The sequence below is a fragment of the Fundulus heteroclitus genome, unplaced genomic scaffold (genome assembly GCF_011125445.2).
Source record: "Fundulus heteroclitus isolate FHET01 unplaced genomic scaffold, MU-UCD_Fhet_4.1 scaffold_49, whole genome shotgun sequence".
In the NCBI taxonomy this organism is placed as follows: domain Eukaryota; kingdom Metazoa; phylum Chordata; class Actinopteri; order Cyprinodontiformes; family Fundulidae; genus Fundulus; species Fundulus heteroclitus.
The window spans coordinates 1512696-1536308 of record NW_023396912.1 but is presented as its reverse complement, the minus strand read 5'-3'; the positions used below and the strand labels follow the sequence as shown (position 1 = coordinate 1536308).

The window sequence follows — 23613 nt, the reverse complement described above, 5'->3', positions numbered from 1 at the left end:
TAACAAAATTAAGATAGAAAAAGAAAAACAGGGGGGGAGGGAGCTCCCCCACCTTAAATTAAAATAAAGACAGTTCTCGGTGGAATCAGCTGCTTACTCTCACTCCCTTCCTATGTTGTTTTCCAATAACTGTAATTTTACCAACTTTTAGTAATTAACAAACTCAAGCGTTGTGTATCACCCTTCCTTTGAGTCACAGGCAAATGGTGTATCAAATATTGTCTCAGCGAGCGTATCAAGATTTAAATTCATCAGCTAAGATATTGAAGAGGACACGTTTTTTTTTTTCTTTTTGTAACACTATTACTCTAAATAATTCACCTAAATTGGACTGATTTATTTTAGGATCCACACCTGTGTGTTCGATCCATCCTACCGATTTTGTTTAGATCCTGTAAATCCCAGTCAAACTTAGGAAGCTCTGCTGAAGTAGATAAAAGAAAGGGCTGTGTAACTGCATGCGGAAGTTAAACAGTTTTCTTCCAAGGAAGAAATTAGAAAAAACACTAACGTTACATTTTAAAATGGCTCTAAAACCAGTTTTGTGCCTTTGTGTAGAATATGTTAAATGCTGCCAGCCACGATGTTGAAAGGTTTATTCACCAGAAAGTGCACATTACCAAATGAACAAAGATAAAAGATTCCTTGGCCTCTAAATTACTGTGTGACAAGGGCATCTGCATTTTGTGGGACCATGAAAATGAGATTACATATAATGAATAATTTGGGGACCGTCCTGCGATGATCCCATAATATTTTCCATTTCTACTAGGTTTTGGCGTACTGCAATATCAGTATCTATAATAAAACAATGCAAACCATTACCATTAGTCATAAATTCCTCAATTTTAGCTGCTTCATTTGAGGATAACTTCAAAACTGACTCATGACTAAATGCAGGGTTAACAAAATCTGTCAAATCAACCGCAATATCTTTTTGCCCACACTGGTAAGGTACATTTTAACCTTAACTTTTTTAGTTTTGCGTACTCGTGTCTTCCCAGGCTTGCAAATGAGCAGAAGTTTATAGGGTGGCTATTGTCTGCTCTCTGTTAATCAGCTAGATTTAAGTCTGACAAATTATCTCTATTTAGTTATCAATTATGACTAGGGCTATCAAAGAAAGAAAACCTTTTAATCACTATTTAATCGCAAATAATATTTTATGTCTGAAAGTGTATACGTTCATTTAGGCATTTGTTGAAATGCTATTTTGCAATAGATAACGCTCATTAAAATTACACTCTAACAGAAGGCATGTTCCCTTTTTGTTTTTTCCCAATTTATAATGCCTCAAACAGATGTTTAATGTTCTGCCAAATTTTCAACAACTTCTCCAAACTTCTAACCACTTTCTAACTTTTAGGCTACAGTTTAAAATAAAAACTCTCTCCAAAACTCACCAAAATGCAGCAGGTCATGCTCTCCAATGCAACTCACCCAATCAGCTTGCAACCAATACCTCAAATCGCTTGTCTGCATTGAAACTTGTCCTGCACTTGAACAAAAATCATTAATGCATAATCCTTTTTCCCAATGATTTCCAAATTCCCCTTTAGTTTTACCCATATTTTTACCCATTACTTTTTACTTAACAAAATTAAATCTGCTCCACAGTCACTGCTCTTATCTTGAGGCCCACGCACGTGGAGAAATTCACACCATCCTGGAGACACGCACACACACAGAAATACACATGCAGACACTCACACTATGCAGAACCGCAGGGCCCAACCAATCTCTTCTTTGCTCAAACCATGGATCCCATTCAGAACCGAGACATTCAAAATATTAGACAAAACGTAACAAACATAACATTTAAGACAGACAGCCTGGCGCGTCACAGAGATACCCTTGTCCCTTCCGTAGTCAACGGAACGTACCCTTATTTTAAAATCTCCTCGTCTGACCGTCGTGTATCAGAAACCAGTTCTGATACTAGAAAACAATTTAATTGTTCTCCTGGGGCCCCTTTTTAATCTCTTATCTTCAATAACAGCTCACTCTTTAGGTCTTGCTGCTCTTAGCCTCAACTTAAAGATGTTACGTATTCTTGGCCGTCCTATCGCTGTGCTGCATTAGGGTGTCCCCTTCCCCAAAGAAAGCACTCTTAGTCCTAAAATCACCAGTTTGTCAGTCTGGTGCAGAGATGACCAAATCTCGGGACTCTTTTTATTCTTTGTATTTTATCTTTTTTATTTGATTTTAAATATTTTTTTTGCAATCTCAACATTTAAGTTTCTCAATTGTTATTTTTCTTTTCTTTTATTTATTTTTGTAAAGTCTCAACAGTTAAGTTTCTTGACAGAGTCAAAATTAACAACCCTGTGCTACCATTCATTTCCAATAAACAGATAAAACAGTGTCAAATGGTTAATAAGTGTTTTTCTCCGATGCACTAAAGTAGATTTACAAAATGTATAAATATGTCTTTATTTCAGGCAATAAGTTTTATTTTCCTCAGGAGAAAAACATGCAGAACTTTTGTTTCCATTAAACTATTCAGAATAAAAAGCTTTAAATGTCTGGAGCTGAGGTTTAATTCAGATTATGCTTCCTCCATGTCTTCAGCCCAGTTAATCAGGTCTAACTGACCAGGTGATGATTTGGGTCCAGAATCTGGGTCCATTTAGACATAACTTTAGCTCTAAAAGGTAGGAACGATCAAAGCCTAAAGCTGTAAACGTTTCTGTAAAAATCCACCTTCACCAGTTTACTTGGAGCCACAACAGACAATAGGATATTAGCGTTCATGTTTAGCTGGTACTTACTGGGAATGTCCAACCCAGAAGAACATCCTGATACCAGAACCAGAACTAGCAGCAGCATTGAAGCAGCCATGTGGAGAGGAGCAGTAGCCTTTATGTGATCAGACGTGTTTCAACAGCTACAGACAAACCAGTTTTGAGGCTTCCTGCTCCTGGAAGTCCAACCTTACAAAATAAGACTGCTTCAGCATTTCTAAGGCAGCTAAATTCACAAACTGATTAAAAAAATTAAAAAAATTTAACTAGTCAGAACTATATATTCTAGTGTATGTTTATTATGTTGGTGTCATGATTTATGGAATAAGACTCAGAAAGAGGGCAACCACGGAGTCAGACTGTTCGGTTAGAAAGTTTATTGAAAAAAACTGGTGTGGGCTCTGGTGTGGTTCCGGCTGGTCGGCTTCTCTGGGTTCCACTGGAGACAGAACAAGGAAACTGGTGAGCAGAGGAAGGTGCCGATGTGTCAGGGAAAGGGCGAGGGACTCACTGGGTCTTAGTCCAGGGAGGGTGATGTCCGGGGTCCAGGTTGTGGTACAGGTCTGGTGAGCTCTCTCTGGATTCTACGGTGTTGGAGGGTGGACAGGCAGGTGAGCACAGCAGGAAGATTTAACCATGAGCGGAATCGAGTAAGAACTGACACCTGCTCAGATAACCAGCCTTCTCCCTGGAGCAACTTCTTCCAGCTGGACACCCAAAGTAAAAATAAAAGTGACAAAGAGGCACAGACAGGTTTGGCAGAGTTAGGCAGGGAAAGTCAAGTGGTTTATTTAAAATGTTTTTTACTGTTTTGTTGTAAGCTTTGATTGAAGTAAAAGGTCCTAAAGACCTAAAGTCCTAAAGACCCTGTTCCCAAGAAGGCAAGGACCACAGGACTTAATGACTTTAGACCCGTCGCTCTGACCTCTGTGGTTATGAAGTCCTTTGAGCGCCTTGTGCTTTCACACCTAAAAGAAATCACTGATCCCCTCCTGGACCCCCTACAGTTTGCCTACAGAGCCAACAGATCTGCAGACGACGCGGTCAACCTGGCCCTTCACCACATCCTCCAGCACCTGGACTCTGCAGGAACCTACGCCAGGATCCTGTTTGTGGATTTCAGCTCTGCCTTCAATACAATCATCCCAGCTCTGCTTCAGGAGAAGCTCCCCCAGCTGAATGTACCTGATTCCACCTGCAGGTGGATCACAGACTTCCTGTCTGACAGGAAGCAGCACGTGAAGCTGGAAAAACATGACTCTGACTCACAGCTCATCATCACTAGTTACCCCCAGGGCTGTGTTCTTTCTCCTCTGCTCTTCTCCCTGTAAACCAACAGCTGCACCTCCAGTCATCAGTCTGTCAAGCTCCTGAAGTTCCTGATGACACCACTCTCATGGGACTCATCTCTGATGGTGACGAGTCCGCCTACAGGTGGGAGGCTGACCATCTGGTGACCTGGTGCAGGGAGAACAACCTGGAGCTCAACGCTGTAAAAACAGTGGAGATGGTTGTGGACTTCAGGAAGAACTCAGCCCCAGCTACCCCCATCACCCTCTGTGATTCCACCATCGACACTGTGGAGTCTTTCCGCTTCCTGGGAACTATCATCTCCCAGGACCTCAAGTGGGAGATGAACATCAACTCCCTCACCAAGAAAGCCCAGTAGAGGATGGACTTCCTGAAGAAGGCAGCTGAAGAAATTCAACCTGCCAAGGACAATGATGGTGCAGTTCTACTCCTCCACCACTGAGTCCATCCTCACCTCCTCCATCACCATCTGGTACGCTGGTGCCACCGCTAAGGACCAGAGCAGACTGCAGCGAGTCATCAGGTCTGCAGAGAAGGTGATTGGCTGCAATCTTCCATCTCTCCAGGACCTGTACGCCTCCAGGACTCTGAGGCGTGCAGGAAGATTGTGGCTGATCCCTTCACCCCAGTCACAGACTATTTCAGTCACTTCCCTCTGGCAGTTGGCTGCGGTCCATCAGGACCAAAACCTCACGCCACAAGAACAGTTTTTCCCATCTGCTACCGGCCTTATGAACAAGGCCAAGAGCCGCCCGTGAAACTGGACACTGTCTCTCTCCCCTGTTCAGGACTTACAAGCTACGTCAACGTAGCATCTTCAGACCTTCTGCGTTACATTAACGCACAGTCTACTACTGTGCTAGGCTACTGGAGGACATCAGGGTCTATTTGTTTAACTCTACCGAGTTCTACTGTTCTCTAGTTTTGCATTGCTTGTCGTCATTTCAGCTTTTAAAGGAGAAGTCCGGTTAACGAGGAAAAATCAGTGGATCATTAGCTATACCTAAAACTAATACGTTTGTGGGGATTTAATTAATTTAGCGTTAATCAGTTAGAAAATGAAAGCATAAATTGTCGTCTTGATCACTGTGTCTGACATCACATCCTGTGATGTTATGTTGTGGTAAGGGACTGCGCTCTACAAACTAATTCAGTAGGAGCTGTTGTACACAGCTGTGATCAACAACAATTATTTTGGATTTCCAAAGGACTTCACCATTGAAATTCGCGAGAGCTATTGTTGAAGCAACAATGCTCATGTGCATGGCAGTTGGATGTAACAATACATCGAGTAAAAGTGGAAAAAACATTAGTTTCTTCACATTTCCGATTCATGATCCACCGGGTTCTTTTGTTGGAATACCAACTTGAAGAGGGAGGATTTGCCATCAAACTTCTGGCCAGAGAGAAACAACATACGACAAACTTAGAAAGTATGCTCACTGTTGCAAAGCCCACTTATGTTATACAACGTTGGTCGTATTTTTTCTAAAGTCGCTAAAGTGAAGTCGATTGTTTAGGCTCTAAACTAAGTGACACTGAAATATCCCTCCGCCTCATAACGCGCTGCAGCTCATCCTGACAGTAGAGAGTAAACTCAGAAAGAGCCGATCTGCCTGTATTTTCTACAGTTTATGGTTGCAATAACTGCTGGAAGTAGATTAGGCGGTGCAGATCACCATTCTGAGCAGAGATTGGTTCTAAAGATGAGTTTTATACTCATCAATATACATTGCAGAACCCAACCAATAAACCGTACTTTAATGCTTATTTGTTGTCTTTTTTTGTCTCTAAAATGTAAAATTAATATTACTTTAAATTTAAATGCTTAATGCCATGTCTATCTTTGTTTAAGAAGTTAAAAATAATATTTTGGCATGAAAATGGATATTTATTTACAAGGGGACAGATAGGGCATTGGGACTTGCTCTACAGCCGATCCCGCGACCTGACGTCACAAACTGAGAGGAGGCAGTACTGTTCTTCCATAAAAGGACCTTCAAATGAAAATTACTCTTAATTAAAAAAACATAATATTTATTGAAAAGTATGTCATAATTTTATATTTAAAGTACTTTCAACAGTTTCAATTTTTACCGGACTTCTCCTTTAATACTCCCTCAACTCATCAGTGTTTATATGTCAGGGGCTAAAGTTCTCCGTCGCTGCGACGGATTTCCGACATTTGGAAAACCAGCGCAAAAAGTTCCGTCGAGATTTTTTTATTTAAGATTTTAGACAGAGGCTGCGCTCCTCCAATGAAACTTAGCGGAGCCATTAGCCAATCAGAAGGAGAGTAGGGCGGGTCTTTGTAAAGCAGAGATCTGCCAGTCTGAGGTTTATCGGTGTTTATCATTTTAACTTTTGGAGGAGCGTCTCAAACTGACCACAGATTGTATGAATGAAAGTAGTGGTGGTCAAATGTTTTCTTTGGATTTATGAACCAGCAGGTCAGAAAGCAGACAACAACTTCCCTCGGTAAATATGTCTGTCGCTGCTCCTGCAGTAAATAATGAGTTTTTCCCACCTGTGGCCATGTTACCTGGCAGCGTTTACTCCCTGGCTTTCAGTAACTTGGCTGATAAACACAGTGACCAACCAGGGATCTCCTCATGATTTGCTTTTATATCATATTAAAAACTCAAAGAAAATGTAACGCACTAGCTCAGGCTAATTTAGCATGATGCCTTTTTTTTTGAAGGGTCATAATCTGCAACAATGTCCCACATTTGACTGGGTCCAATTTGGAAAAAGTAAAATAAGATAAAATATTCCATATGTGTTTTTCTGAAACATAGAAGGCAGAGCTGCAGTCAATATGCAGCAGCTCCACCTCAGGAGCAGCTGCTCACCAGGACACTCCTTAAATAAAATCACAAGGATTTTGATGCATGCAGATTATTAAGGAAACTACGTCAATAAATTAAAAATTAATGCAGCTGCAAAATGGACATGAGAACGGGCTCTAACTGGTTGAGGCCAGAGAAAGGTGATTCTCAAAAAACTTTTATAAAGTTATTTTTTGTTTTTTACAAAGCGCAATGTGAAGTGACATTTTAGAAACAAGTCGCACAAGAAGCAGCTGAAAAAGCCTCCTGTGGTTCTATGGACTCATTTTACTCTAACCCAGGGGTTTTCAAATTCGTTGAAGGTGAGCCTCCCCTAGGAATAGGTAAAAATACACCCCCCCCCACCCCAACCACAAACCTACCCCACGCAAGTCCTTGCAGCAAATGCATCTTTCTTTTCTGTTCCTGGAATGCTGTGTTTCAAAAACAACTGATAGCCCAATACATGTTTTTTATTGTATTTCTTTTAACAAAGTACATTCATAAAAAAGGCCTATTCATAAAATATCCATCCAAATATTTCCATCTTACAGGCTACCTTTACTGAAACATCACAGACAGAGGGCCTACTTTTAAAATTGAACTGTCATTAGAGCAAATTCATAAACTATTGTTTTCCACAGCAGACAAACTGAACTAAACAGATGCCAATGTCAACCTGAACTCACGTCAACAGGAGACGTCAACTGAAATAATAATAAAAAAGATAACCTGAATTTAACAGCGTCAACACATCCATATTCAGATTTACATTTTTAGGCTAATTATACACAATATTTTAACAACCAAGCATTTTATTAGATATTATTTCTCATCTGATGTATTTCTGATGTTTGGCACTTTGTTTTCCCTTGTGTTAAAGTGCTCTTTAAATAATGATGACAATGACAATGATTATGATCAGAATAAAGTTTTGCATCACCTCCCAGAAGCTGGAAAGAAAAGAGACAGCTAGTGTTGAGCGTTCAATGAGCAGGTCCAGCGCGTGAGCAGAGATGGAACTGAGCGCAAGGACAGAGCGTGGGTTGAGAAGAGTTTTTCACAGATGAATGCGTGCCAGACCGGTTTTGAGCGGGCGCGTGTTCTCACTGCGCGCTTGGATTGGTTCCTGCGCGCTCAAACAAAAGCCACAAATATCTTCTTCTCCAGCACATTCTTCGCGCCTCCCCTGTGACTCTTTGACGCCCCCCAGGGGCGCCTCACCTATTAAAAACCACTGCTCTAACCCAAAAACACCTGCCAGACAGACAAGATACAGCAGCCAAGATTACCTTCAACAATATTTAACTTAACGCAAAACTTACATAACATTTTTCTAGTTAAAAAATTTTTTAATTTAAAAGCAAGTTAACTTTTTTTCTGATAAACTTTGAGCAATTTTATTAAAGTCTAACTCTTGGACTGAAAAAAATATTCTATAAACCATTGAATGACTTCCAGAACAAGGTAAACTTTTAATATTCATGTATCAAAAGTGTTCAAATTAAGTTTAAATATGAAATATCGCGCATTTTTTACACCGATTATGGTATTCCGTGTTTGAGTGCTGCCTCCGACGTGTGACGTCAGTTCAAGAACACCGAGAATGCGCGAAGCGAACTTGCATAGAAACACACAAGCGTTTACATTGTACAACCAGTACGGCGAACAAGGATATATGGATGTTTTCCAGTATCTTCTTTCACACACCAAATCTGCTGATCCACGTCTACTTTGAGCAAGCGCTTTTAAAAAAAATTGCCAAACTAATTACAAGATGAAATGCCTTCTAGGTACGTAGTTGGTGGCTGTAGTGCAGACCGCGGTGAAGTTGGTTTTATATTGGACATTCAAGCTCCACGGAGTCAGCGGGATCTAGCTCACGGTTGATCCGGTTGAAGGACTCCGATTTCGGCCAGCGTCTCTCAGCTACTCCCTCCTCCCATGCGCGGTGGGACCGTCAACAAATCTGATTTGATTTTTGTTTCTCAAGAGTGCTCCACTGACTCCGCGGAGCTTGAATGTACAATGTCAAACCAACTTTACCGCGGTCTAGTGCAGCCCAGAAAGTAACGCTACATTCTTGGCCGAAGGATCAAAAGGTCCGAAAGAAATGGGATTAATTCGTAAAAGAAAGGCGAAAAGACTGGATTGCCGGCAGTGACAAAAGTGTTTTATGCAATTCACACTACACTACAGAAAAGGCTCTGTCCCCTCTGGTTAAAAGCCTCGTCTTAGGCACAATTAACTGAAGATGGCCCTCAGACCTTTTAGCCTTTTTGTCTAATCTATTTGTCTCAATTTTTCCTTTTCTGCCTTCCTGTTTCTGTGTCTATTGAACATGAAATAGTCCCAGCATAAACTCTAATAATGCTTCTTGCATATATGTCACTATCACTTTACTTGGATTCATAGTTATACTTATGTACACACACACACACACACACACATATATATATATATAGATATAGAAATATATCTATATATATATATATATGTGTGTGTGTGTATTTCTGGAGCGTGTAACAAAAGCAAGGTCCCTCTGGGATTATTAAAGTATGTCTGATTCTGATTCTGATAAATCTAGCAGAGCTCTATGGTTAAAGCAGTAAGGCTCCACTTGTGAAAATAAAATCTGTTGGGCTCTTTTTGGCATTGAAACAATTCTTAATGCTACACTGCCAGACCGGACCAAAGCTGCTGAGCAATGGGAACCAACAATATTGAGACCACATGATAGCGAGACTAAGTAAGGTTAGAAGAAAGCAGCGCTGCTCTTACCAACGGTCTTTTATGGAGTGCTAGCTGCTACTACTGTGTGTGGATGTGCAGTTGGAACCAGGAGAGTGACGTAACATATTGATAATATGTGATATGACTGTTCAGACGCTTTGAAAAAACATCTAAAGTCCCTAAAATCCTGCTTAACCTTTAACCTAAATCTGTTTGATAATTTAAATCCAAGACGACCGTTTAGATGAAAAATGTTTCCCGAGTCCAGAAAAATCTTAATTTGAACACTTAACCTGATTTACTACTTTTTTGTTCCTTAAACATCAGGAAACTCCGACTTAGGGTACATATAAAAATATATATACATTATTTAGCAGGAGGCAAACTTTATCTTCATGCATGACTTCAAAAATCACAAAACCAAAATCTGACACTCAGATGAAGATAAACTGTCAGCCCAATCAGTAGTCCAGGAGATCCAGCTTCATTTCCTCCATTTCCCAGTCCTGACCCTGTGTTGTTTCCCAGGAGAAGTCTGCTGCCTGTAGAGGAGAACCAGGTGTGAGTATGATCAGCTAGGAGGTGACTGAAGAACATCTGAATCAACTGCAGCCTCAGGTTATCTATGCTGGGATCAGATCTCTGGAAACAAGCTTAATGTGGGCCACAGAAGGCAGACTCATGTTTCTTTAGTTCTACAGGAAGAAATTTTCCTGCACCATCTAGATCCACATATCCACATATCTTCATGTTTGGACCTCCAGCTAGACTGATTCCCAGCCACCACTGCAGTCCAGGATGAAAATCAGCTGCTCTAACCCTGAGCCTCAACCAGAGAGGGTTACCTGATCCCTGAGTTTCTGCCGTAAGGAGACGGTTCAATTGTCCTTTTTACAGGAGAAAGTAAGATATGGATGGAAACATCTTAGCTTCATCTCCAAGAAGAATAGTTTGTCTTGGCTGATGTGGTGAAGGAGAAGCTGAGCTGAAGGACAAAACGATTTTTCTGGTCTATCTCCAGTCCTAACATCATATTCTTGAATAAAGTACAGATCAAGACTAAAGACGAGACCCTGGAGACAAACAGGCTCACTTCAGCAACAGGGAAACTGCTGAAACCTCTGATCCAGACAATCAGACACAATTGACTTACGTGATTTAATAAAGTCCAGGTTGATGATGCAGATTGGCGTGGCAGCACTCACTATTCCACGTTGGATAATTCTACATTTATATGTCCCTCTGTCAGCAGCCGTCACATTCTTCAGAACCAAGGACACGTCTCCATTCTTCATCTGTCTGTCTTGCAGTTCCACCCGGTTCTTAAACTGTTCATGCTGGTTATCAAAGTCAGTGTTATCTCGAAAAAGAAAGACCCCCTGTAACCCCGGATTGCTCCTGGTCCAGTCTAGTACAATGACAGGTTTGTTGTCTGCAGCTCGACATGGCAGAACGATGTTCTGTCCAAGTATTGCTGTGATATTTTTCTGGCCTGCAGGACAGGAAACAAGACAGAGCAGAAGTCAGAGGTCAAAGTAGAGCTCAATTAAAAGTAGTTTATTTATGGTAGTACCAGTATACTTATTTCATACTTATAATAAGGCAGTGTAGTTGAAGTTTACTCTTTATAAACTACATTTCATCTAATATGTAATGGTATAATGACATATTCTTGATTTATACTGAAAAGTATAAACAGAAGTCTTATACTAAGTATATTAATACTAAGATTTAAGCTCGTATTTAAACCTACTTAATGAAATTTACTTCTAGTACCCTACTTTTTGTTAAGGGAGAGCTCAACACCTCCACTCCAGTAACAGAGAAATTAAAGGCAGGACACTGGTCTGTGAATCGCTCCAAAATGACATAAACAATATGTCATATACTATATAATTTGATTGATGATTGATTTATACTGAAACGTTTAAACAGTCTTATACTAAGTATATTAATACTAAGATCTATGCTTGTACTTAAGCACACTTAATTAAATTTACTATCCCACTTTTTGTTAAGTGAGAGTTTAGCAGCTCCACTCGACTAACAGAGAAAGTAGAAATTAAAGCCAGGACACCGGTCTGTGAATCTGTCCAAAACCAGCAAAGATCAAATCCTGAGAGTAATCAAGCTTGTAGAAATCAAAGAAGCTCCACAACGTTTGTCTGAAGCTAAGCTCAGCTGTCCAGCAGCAGCTATGGACAGAGAGAACAGGACAGGGGGACCCAGTGGACTCTCTCTCCTTAAAAACATCACCTTTCTGTCTTTAGCCTTCAATCTTCATGCTGTGATCCAGTTTTAGAGGTTCTTAGTTTTCCAAACACTTTTAAAGGCTTGATGTAAAGCCAGGCTTTAACTAGCACATGACTGATCTGAATGTCTCGTGGACTTTGTTTACATGTTTAAATGTGTCTGATGTAGGAGGGACTGTTGGAAATGAACGGCCACTGCCAGGTGAAACCCTGGGCCCTGCTGCCTTGCATCAAGAAGGTCCTGGGTTTGAATCCCAGGCCTAGGGCCTTTCTGCATGGAGTTTCCATCTGTCTCCCTCTGCATACATGGGTTCTATCTGGGTACTCTGGCTTCCCTTCACTGCTTAAAAACATGACTGTTAGGTTATGTGGGCTCTCTACATTGCTCTTGTACCATGTGACCATGCGTGTTTGTCCTGTGTGTCTTCATGTTGAAGTGGGAACCTTTCCAAGGTGAACACACCCCTCACCCAATGGCTGCTGGAGAAAAACAGCAGCGCACCAGGAGCCTGTGTGGACAAGCAGCCCACTGGATGGATATGAGAAGGAATGCATTATTCATTTCTGTGAAGAAACTTCCTTTCTACTGTCAACGCTGCCACACATTATAATTAATGTTGGTAACAAAAAAGCTACCCCAATCTTAGACCGCTGTAGAGTAGTTTGTCCATGCCCGTTTTTAGTTACATTAAAACTTGCTATTTCACACAGGGGAACAACTTTTGGTCTCGTTTGAGTTTTCATGCATGTTTAAGCCTTCAAAAAGTCCTTGTAAGAGTTAGAAGGAAAATGAAACCGTATGATTACAATAAGTGACTTATAAAGGAAATTCTTAGATTAGCCACTTAAAAATCAGACACTTATTAAAAGCTGAAGGGGACGAATTTACCTCCAGTTAATTTCTAGTGACAAATCTAAAGCTTTGGTTTAGTTGCCTTGTTGGTTCTGGGCTTTGTTCTGACACATTCACATTATATTAAAGTCATGAAGAATAATTCATCATTTACAAAAGTGCTTTAGATTAATGTTTTAAAGGACATCAGTTAAAAATGCCATTAATTATCTAATAACTAAGAAAAACAAAGGTTCCACCTGAAACATGTCTTAGATGGCTGATGTAATACTTAGTTGAAAAATAAAGTAAAACACAAGAAATGTATAGCTGGTTTTAATTTAATGGATTTAATGGATACTGTTTCTTTAGGATGTTTACATGAAGAAGTATTTGTATAAAAGAGCCAAAACAATGCTATGCTACCCTTCATTTCCAATAGACCCTGTTGTGCTATATTACCGCCATGAGGAATAATTGATGTCAGATTGAATTCTGAACATTAATATGGAAGAGGTGACAAAGGAATTCCACCCTGCTCCAGACATGAGACCCCCAACAGCCACAGAGGGGACACAGGCAGAAAGGACGGCCCCTCTCTCTCAGCAGGGTGCTTCTGTAATCACCCCCACTTCTCAGAACCTTTTCTGCAGCCTCTTCAGACTTCTTCAGACTCCCAAGCTGCAAACCACGTCTCCAGGACAAAGCTACCAGCCGTCACCTCCTCCCTCCTTTAGACAAAAGGAGGAGAGGGAGGCTGGCTGAACCTTGAGGCTACATGGTCTCCTCTGTCTGGGACATCTGAAGGAATGTGCCTAGACCAGCCACGCTTGATCCAGAATCTGCCAAACTCATTTGCCTGCTTCGATGGAGGACCTCCCTGTATACATTGAGGGTTCTGCTAGGCCGCAGAACCCGAGGCTTGCCCGGTGCTGAACAGAGCAAAGATTCTCCCTCCTTCTTGGTGCTCCTTCCTGGAATGGCCAAAGTGGAACGACACACACGAGGCATAAGACAGGTTGGGCAGAGGGCTGAGGGAGAAGTTAAATGGTTTCGTTTGGAAATGTTTTGTAAATCGTTTGAACACATGGTGGCTTTAAGACAAAGGGCTAACGAGATAGCTAATTGCTAGCATTCGGTACCATGTCATTGTCGAGTGTGTTTTTATGGTTACAACAAAGGTTATCTCCACATGTGTTTCATACATTGAGGGGACATTAATGTTTACGTTATCTAGCCCACTCATTATGACTAAAGCTAAAGTCTTTAAAGTTAATGCCGAAAACCCGCTAGCCAAAATGGTATTAGCTTCTGGTAGCTTCCAATTCCTGGACATTCAAAGGAGCTCGTTTTAAATCATAAAGCTTAACCGTTCTGCTCCGCCGTCGGCCGATCGAGCTATGAGCCTTATTCCCGCATTAATATTGAATATTAATGTCGGTTTAAAGGCAATTTTGATAACTTTTAGACTTTAACCGATCTAGCGACTGAAGGCTACAGCAACCCCTAGCACCCGGAGATAGAATCGCATAAACAAAGGCAAGCGATTCTGAAGTTAAAGGATTTTACTGAGCAAATCAGTCTTTAGAATATTATTTACTCAAAATAATGTTCTGGTTAACTTGGGCTTTGCATTGTGAATGGATTGAAACACATCCCAAATGTTTTTTTACTCCATTCCATGCTTTTTGTAATCAGATCTGCAGTGAACAAGGATTCACTGAATTATTCTGATTATGATCAACCACTTTTGTTTTGTCTTTTGTTATTTTTGCATGTAAATAGTTCTATTGCTTCTTTTTTATCTTCATTTTGCTTAGTAGTTTAGTTAAGTTTCATTAGCCTAGTAGAGAGGATTTGTTAATCGAAATATAGTGTTAATTCAGATAAATAGCATTACATAGCGATGTTCTCTGGAAGTTCATTTTATTTCTGTTATTAAATTCTTGAACTTGAAAAGAAGTTGTCACTCCTTTATTCTATGTGTGTGCAGGTTTTGCTGTTAAAAGATCGCTAGTGCTCGAATTCATCCCTTTCAACCATTGTCTTGATGTCAGCTTAAGAGCTGATCATCACCAGACAATACTTAACAGACAGAGAGTTATTTAATAAACATTAAACCGTGTATAATTGCACAACAACACGGATAAAATAGCCTTAAATGTTTAATTTGTTGTTTTGCTCTGATGCACTACAAAATGTTTATAAAATATATAAATATGTCTAAATTTCAGGCAATAAGTTTTATTTTCCTAAGGAGAAAAACATGCAGAACTTATGTTTCCATGAAAAATGAAAAACTAGAAAAAACTGTAAATGTCTGGAGCTGAGTTTTAATTCAGATTATGCTTCCTCCATGTCTTCAGCCCGGTTAATCTGGTCTAACAGACCTGGTGATGATTTGGGTCCAGAATCTGGGTCCATTTAGACAGAACTTTAGCCCTAAAAAGCAAGAAAGATCAAAGCCTAAAGCTGTAAACCTTTCTATAAAAATCCACCTTCACCAGTTTACTTGGAGCCACAACAGACAATATGATAATAGATTCCATGTTTAGCTGGTACTTACCAGGAATGTCCGACCCAGAAGAACATCCTGATACCAGAACCAGAACCAGCAGCTGCAGCAGCGTTGAAGCAGCCATGTGGAGAGGATCAGACTTGTCTCAACAGCAGCAGATAACCCAGTTTTGAGGCTTCCTGCTCCTGGAAGTCCAACCTTACAAAAAAGACTGCTTCAGCATTTCTAAGGCAGCTAGATTCACAAACTCTGATTAAAAAACTTAAAAAATGTTAATAGTCAGAACTATATATTCTAGTGTATGTTTATATGTAGGATCAGGCTAAACATTAAAAGAACAGACTTAAACCAGTAGAAAAAAAACACACCCAGACAGGTAAAACAGGAATTTGTTAACTGACATTTTTAACAGTTTAAATTAATTAAATTTAATGCTTCATTATTTTAATCCTAAAGTAAAAAATGCTTAAACCATGACAGGGTTGGGCTACCTGACCACAAACTGGACTTTGTGTGTTCAGACTAAAGGCTAAAGCTACTGAAATGTGAGACATTTATGAGCTGTTAGGGGACCGTTCTCACAGCAGGATCACTGTTTAAAGGCCCTGGCCACTGTCAAACACTTTCTTTTGCCTGATGAGTAGCCGCATTGGGGAAAACACTCTCATCTCTTTGGCTGTGAGCCATCGTGATGAGTGGGTCACACCGGGGAGACAGCCACCTGGGTCCGGATGGGTTCAGACAGCTACGAGCATTGCCAGTGCCAGCCAGGTTGGTGCAGGGAAGCTGAGTCAAGACGGCATGGAGCGGCCTCCTCTCCTGCAGCTTTGGCATAAGGTGTTTGCAGAAACAATTTGGTGCTAACAGACAGTTTATTGCAAAGACAATTTACAGTGTACCCCCAATTATATTTTTTATTTTTGACTCGTGTGTTACGTATGTGTGTGACTGTGGAAACATCTGGTCAGCAGGGGGTGCTGCGTCTTATTAGGTATCTGCAGCTGGCGCATGCAGTTGTGAAACGAGTAAGATGTCAGACAGCGTGATCGCAGATGAGATGTAGCGAAAGTGAACTGATGTTGCTATGCATGTTTTCACAGGTAAGAGAAAAAGTAAAATTCATATTGTACAGATATGTAAAGATGACACATGATGTGGGCGAACACGGGGTAACATATTGCCGTGCGACGTGAGGTTGGTCTGAACAGAACCAGCATAACCAGTAAGAGCAGAGAGACACCAGCACTGAAGAACGTGAGACACTGGATGCTGTGGAGAAGAGACTGGTAATCAGGAGGAAAGGTGGATGATGGAGGAGGACAGGTGGATGGAGGAGGAGGAGGGGTGGTGGGTCTCCCTGAAATGATCCATGGTATGTTTTATATGATTTGCGTCTATTAGAAATCTGCAGCTGGCGCATGCAGTTGTGAAACGAGTAAGACGTCAGACAGCGTGATGTAGCAAAAGTGAACTGATGTTGCTATTCATGTTTTCACAGAAAATAAATAAAAATTTAATATGCTGCACAGTGAAGACCCCTTCTTCTTCCACGTGTAACACGGCCGGGTCAAGCTAAGAGGAAAGATGATCTGAATATATCCGCTGCAACCTGCACAGAACCTCACAAGAAGGAGATACACCAGGGTGGCCGAGTGGAGGACTCCGCTTCCACAGCCTAAACATGGCTGCTTTCACAAACAACGGCTGTTTCCCCTAGGAGCTAGCTGACTGCTCACTGCTCAGGTACTTCACCCTGGAGCAACTTCTTCTAAATGGATTCCCAAGTCAAACAGAGTGTGTGGTCTTGTTAAATAACCGACCTATTCACTCTTCTTTATCTCTATCTTCTCTATCTGCACAAATGACTGAACCTCAGCAGACCCAGGAGTAAAACCCCTGAACTTTGTGGACTACACCCCTGTCATCAATGTGATCAGTGGTGATGCTGTGAGTGCCTAAAGCCAAAGATAAATTCCTGGTCTTTGAACATAAAGACAAGACGAAATCTCTGCTTTATTTCCTTTTTGTATTTTTTTTTTATTTTTATTATTTTTTTGATCCACTGTATATATGTGGAGACACTGTATATACATGATGTACCTTTTCCTCCTTTTGTATGGAGGACCAAGTCTACCATATTTAAAATAAATACATAAATAAATAAATGCTCAGTAAATAAATAAGCATACAATTAATTGTCACCAAAAATTACAATAAACAAATAAATGTAGGTAAAAATTAAATTATACCATGAGACATAAATGTATATATCTCTTTTAATTAGCTTCTTTATTTATTCGCCTTTGTAATAATTACCTTATTTATTGATTGATTACTTATTTTTTTATGTGCATGTTATAATATTTTGGTCTGTTTTATTCTTCCATTGTAAATTTTTTACCCTAAATATTTCTGTGATGCTATTTATTTCTGCCTGTCCTTTTTACATTTCTGTATGCATTTCTGCCTCATTATGCAAATGAGGAGGGTCTGTGTCTTAAGGGCTTAACTTCTTCCCATTGGTTGGTTAGCATTTTACTGCATCGGTCAAATCTACATGGCTTTTCCCCGCACTAAAGAATTGTTTAGTAATGTCAAACTCAGCAGGCAGACGTTCAGTGTCAGACCTCTTAAGGGAAGCTGCTAATAGACTGGAAGAATTAGAACGCTGTACATTTGGGATCTGAAATGTTTTTCTGTGGTTTCAGATTTGGCTTTTCCAGATCAATAACTTATCGGCAGATGATTTATTCTATAAAACTACAGCAAGGCAGACAGTGAGCTACAACCATAGTTTCCCTAAAACAAGTCTCCCATCACGCTGGGTGAATTACATTGGGCCCTATGCAGAGCTCACTAGATAAGAAAATATTGTAGTTGATTATAAAAGGAATGATCAGATTCACATCCAGGCAATAAAAACTCTACAGATTATCATTATTCTATCCATGTTGGTCTAATTTGTGAATGAGGCAGAGTTTCATCCAGCCTATATACGGTCCAACATTTTCCCCTCAGTTGCAGCACTTGGGGTTCATGCTGCGTCTTTAAGCATGATCCAGCTGCTGGTGCACTGCGCGCGAGGGATAAACAGTGGGGGAAATGAATAAATAAAGACTGTAAATGGCTCCTTTAGAGGGGAGAGAAGGAATAATCGATCTGAGCTGAAGCCCCTGATTTTACAAGTTCCTTAAGAAGTCTGCACCTGAATTACATGTAACGTAATTTTACCTGAACCTGAATTCAAGCGCAAGGCAGCAGCCAACCGAGGCACGACTGGCTCTGTGTCGTTAAATACAAAAGAGCATTAAACACAGCTACTGACTCTACTATTAATTTTAATTGGGACATTTTGGTACAAGTGGAAGGACATTACACGTAGTAATTCACGTTTTGAAGGTTTTCTTCTTCTCCTTAGTTCTTGCTGTGATGCCGTGCTGCACAACAACCCAAGGTTAGTTACCTTCCTGTTTCACACTGAAATAATCCACAGGGTTATCTGTCTGGATTATTACGTCTATATGTGACTCTATGGATGAAGGGAAGGAGTTCTAAGCGTTAAAGGGAAAATTTTCCTTTCTAATCTGTCATTATAGCCTCTAAAATAATGAAACGCTGCCTTTAATTATTAATTTACGTAGAACTAGTTAAACTGCATGTGTTAAAACCCTGAAAAGGACATTCCCTCCATCCAGCTCTGGTTGTAGTATTCAGTAACCAGATGTTGAAGGACTTTGGATCTGTGAGAATAAAATCAAGCATCTGTTTCTTTATTCCAGCAGCTGGTGTGACTGTGAGTCCCAGCAGATCTCAGTTATTTGAAGGAGACTCTGTGTCTCTGAGCTGTGAGGAGGACAGCTCTGCTGGATGGACTGTGAGGAGGAAGACAACCAGAGAAACCAGGACTCAGTGTGGAGATACATGGGGGAAACCAGTTGGTTCTACCTGTAACATGAACTTCCTCCTCCAACCAGACAGTGGAGTGTACTGGTGTGAGTGGAGAGAGGGAGCAGCCAGCAGCAGCAGCATCCAGCTCACTGTCACTGGTAAGATCAGACTGTGGAGTTAGTGTTGATGAAGCTGTGTGGAAATGGATGAAATGCTGTAGTTTGTCTCTGTGTTGAGGTGGATCAGTGATCCTGCAGAGTCCTGTCCTCCCTGTGATGGAGGGAGATGACGTCACTCTGAGCTGTCACACAAAGACCGCTCCCTCCAACCTCCCAGCTGCTTTCTATAAAGATGGCTCCCTCATCAGGACTGAGCCTGCAGGTCACATGACCCTCCACCATGTGACCAGCTCTGATGAAGGCCTCTACAGGTGTAGCATCAGCGCTCATGGAGAGTCTCCATCCAGCAGCATCTCTGTCTCAGGTCAGCAGCTTCTCTGTCTGCTTCAACCTTCATCATGAGACCAGAACTAAACATTTACCTTTGGTTCATTTCAGGGAGACCCACCACCCCTCCTCCTCCTCCATCCACCCCTCCTCCTCCTCCATCATCCACCTTTCCTCCTGATTACCAGTCTCTTCTCCACAGCATCCAGTGTCTCACGTTCTTCAATGCTGGTGTCTCTCTGCTCTTACTGGTTCTGCTGGTTCTGCTGGTTCTCCACTTTATCAAGAGGAACCATGAAGGTGAGGCAGACTTCAGGCTTTTACTCTCTAACTCTGTAAAATGTGAAAAGAACAAAGCTGAAATACTAAAGGTGCCTTTAAAGCAGATCAGTGCCGTCTTCACAAAGATCCTCAGAGTCTCTCAGAGATCTCTTAGCCTGAATCTTTCTGCTGAGTCTCATCTTCAGAGTGATTCAGATGCTGATGAGAGTGACCGTGAGGAAGGAGACCAAAGAAATGTTGGTCTTAGTGAGGAGGTGTGGTTGACCCCACGCCTTTGTCTGTCCGCCTGGGGTTGGTGAGCCGGGTCCTCCTGACCTTTACTGCTGCTGGATGCTCAGTATTGCAGCTAAGATGCAGGTGAAGACTTGTTCAACACAACAACTTGGTTTTTCACTGCGGAGGCCTCGTCCCGTCTCTGGTGTGTGTCAGCAGATGATAGAGAGCTGTTGGAACATGCTGGCAGGCTGTAGTTATTCAGCTCTGAGGTCATTGTGTTTCCTGTTCCTGTTTCACATGGAAGCGTGAAGCTAAACGAGGAACGGGACATGTTGTTTTGGGGGCTGGGGGGTTGTGGTGCAGGTCCCATTGTGGCTTAAACTTAGACTTCGACAACTTTATTGTCATTTTGTATAAACAGAGTGCATACAGAACGAAATTTCATTGCACACAGCTTACGACAATGTAATGAGATTGCAATGGAAACAAAATAACATCACAGTGCAGAAGAAAAACAGTTTTTAAAAAAGTGTGCAGAAGAATGTTTAAAGTGCAAAAATAGTGGTGCAAAAAAGGCATCAATTTTGTTTAATATTGGCAACGCTGAATAGCGGGGGAGACGACGTCCTCAGTGGAGCGGTTCCGTCGGTAGGCAAACTGGAATGGGTCGAGTGTTGGGGGGAGACTGGAGATAATGTGTTCCTTTACCAGCCTTTCAAAGCACTTCATCATGATGGGAGTCAGTGCAACAGGCCGGTAGTCGTTGAAACAGGTGACTTGAGGTTTCTTCGGCACCAGAATGATGGAGGCAGACTTAAAGCATGCTGGCACTGTGGCTTGGTCCAGCGAGGTGTTAAAAATGTCTGTGAGGACACCAGCCAGCTGACCTAAAGACAGTTACAATGTCGGCTTTCTATCACCTGAAGAACATTTCTAGGATTAAAGGACTAATGTCTCAGCAGGATCTGGAAAAAATAATCCATGCATTTATTTTTAGTCGAATAGATTACTGCAACGGTGTTTTCACAGGACTTCCTAAAAAGTGGACCAGACAGCTGCAGCTGATCCAGAACGCTGCTGCCCGCGTCCTCACTAAGACTAAGAAAGTAGAGCACATAATAACCCCAGTTCTAAAGTCCTTACACTGGCTCCCTGTATCTCAGAGAATAGACTTTAAAATACTTCTGTTAGTCTATAAATCCCTGAATGGCTTAGCACCTAAATACATCACAGACTTGTTATCAGCGTATAAACCCTCCAGACCACTCAGGTCTTCTGGCTCCAGCCTGCTCTGCATACCTAGAACCAGAACTAAACATGGAGAAGCAGCATTTAGTTCCTATGCTCCACTTATCTGGAACAAACTTCCAGAAAACTGTAAAAGTGTGGAAAGCCTGAGTTCCTTTAAATCAAGATTAAAAACACATTTGTTTAGGATTGCCTTCAACTAGTGATGGGTCGACGAGGCGTCATGAAACATTTTGACACATTGCAACTCTGTGCCGATACTGTGTCACTGAATACTGACACCTGCTGGACCTTAAAAATCCCTACAGGCAACCTGATTGACAGAGTTAACTGACACTGATTTGATGACCAAGTATACACAATACAATTTAAATCATTGTATGTTGCATTGTATTATTTTATATTTTCATTTGAATTAAACATATATTTGATTTTTTTTTTAGATACAGTCAATAAATAATGTGAAGGAGGATGCTTGTGGACTGGCTTTTTTATTTTTTTACAAATGGTTGATCGGGCGCTGTGTTTAGTTACCTGACTGATATCATCTGTTCTGAAATCGGACATGCTGAGTATGACAAAGGGAGGAAAAACTAATCAGAGTAGCAGCTTTCTACTCAGTGTAGATCAGCCGTTTTTTTCTGAAACGACGCTCAGAACAAAGACGCACAGCTCAACCCGCCCAACCAAAAAAGCGTTGCAGAACCCATCCATCAGTGGTGCGCTCCGATCAGCACCTGGCGCTCACAGAGCGAGACTGTGGTACACCATCACACCAGAGTTGCAAAATAGTTAAAAATTAACCATTATTAACCGTTATTTTGTTTACAGTTCAGCTTGGATTTGATTTACTGCGCAGCATAAGCTTTGCTGTGCGCGCTGCTGTGCTGTATTGGTCACGTGACCGAAACAGTTCCTGTATCGGTCACGTGACTTTTCCGTAGCAATACACACATCGACACGGGTTTCGCTCTATGAGACCGACACATGCGCCGACGCATCGGTGTTGCCGGACCCATCACTACCTTCAACTGTTCTAGTTAACTGAATCACCACTTTTTTTTCTAATTTCTATCTACATTTTATTCCTACTTGCTTTTATTCTGTTTTAATTTGCTATATTTTAATCATGTAAAGCACTTTGCATTGTCCCTGTACTGAATTGTGCTATATAAATAAATTTGCCTTGCCTTGCATGCCTTCACCCACTGGGGCTCTCGCTGTCCTCAGAGCCTCCTTGTCACCAGACTTGAAGGCTGAGTTCCGAGCTTTTAGCGCTTGATGAACCTCCACAGTGATCCAGGGACGTTGATTCGCCCGGGTGATGATGGTCTTGGTGGTTCTGACGTCCTTAATGCATTTGTTGATGTAGGCTAACACAGTCATGGTGTACTCATCAATGTTGATCATGTCCTCATAAGTTTCTGCAGCTTTGAACGTGTCCCAGTCAGAGCACTCAAAACAGTCCTGGAGTGCCTCCATGGCTCCCTCAGTCCACACGCTCATCTGCCTCACTACAAGTTTAGCTCTGATCAGCAGGGGCCTGTATGCAGGAATTAGCATCACAGAAAGGTGGTCTGAAGAGCCGAGGTGGGGGCAGGGGGCTGCTCTGAATGCGTCTTTTATATTGGTGTAAACAAAGTCTAGAGTGTTGGAAAATCCACATGTTGTTTGAAATGAGGGAGAACAGTCTTCATATTGGACTGGTTAAAATCCCCAGCAATGATGAAAACACCCTCTGTGTGTGCAGATTGCTGCTCAGTGATAGTCTGATAGAGAACACTCATAGCCTCTTTTGTAATAGTGCTGGGAGGCACATAAATAGCAGTGATGCTAACAACAGGAAACTCCCTGTGTAATGATTTTCTAAAGGTGAACCCGGCATTCAGCCAACACAGAGTTAATGTTTAAAAGGTTTATTGAAGGGATGAATACTGGACTACAAGGCAGGCAGTGACAGTCTTAACTGATGAGTCCAGGTTGAGTTTGGCTTGGTTTGATGGGAGTGTCAAGGCAGATGGTGCAGACAGCCAGAGACGAGCCAGAGACCAGACGAGACAGGCAGAGAGAAACCAGACCGAGCCATGCAGGATGGAGAATCACCAGAACAGGCAGAACTATGCCTGGGGCTCAGGAAACAGACAGAACTGTGGCAGGCAGACACAGACGACCTTAGCAAGATTCACCGCTTAGTACACTGTTTCTGATGGTGCAGAAAGCAGCGAGCCCCTCCAGGCTAACAGCGTTGTCCTGTATCGATGAGTTAAGCCATGTATCTGTTAGGATGAGAGCGCAGCAGTTCCTAAACTCCCTCT

At 41.5% G+C, this 23613-nt stretch overlaps 1 protein-coding gene across 2 annotated transcripts in view; it reads right to left on the bottom strand.

The window, feature by feature from the left end:
- Window positions 1–9987: 9987 nt before the first annotated feature.
- LOC110367824 (coxsackievirus and adenovirus receptor homolog) overlaps window positions 9988–23613 on the bottom strand; it is a 52677-nt gene continuing 39051 nt past the window's right edge. The window contains exons 1-3 of one of the 2 annotated variants that reach the window (XR_004929591.1): window positions 15267–15692; window positions 10770–11108; window positions 9988–10158 (exon numbers count right to left, since the gene is read on the bottom strand). Coding sequence is in view for 1 of the 2 variants with exons in the window: in XM_036132346.1 (XP_035988239.1) it covers window positions 10022–10158 (137 nt within the window). In the remaining variant the exon portion in view is untranslated. Of the gene's footprint in view, window positions 10159–10769; window positions 11109–15266; window positions 15693–23613 lie in introns of those variants that run through there. The other variant, XM_036132346.1, reaches the window with a different exon arrangement.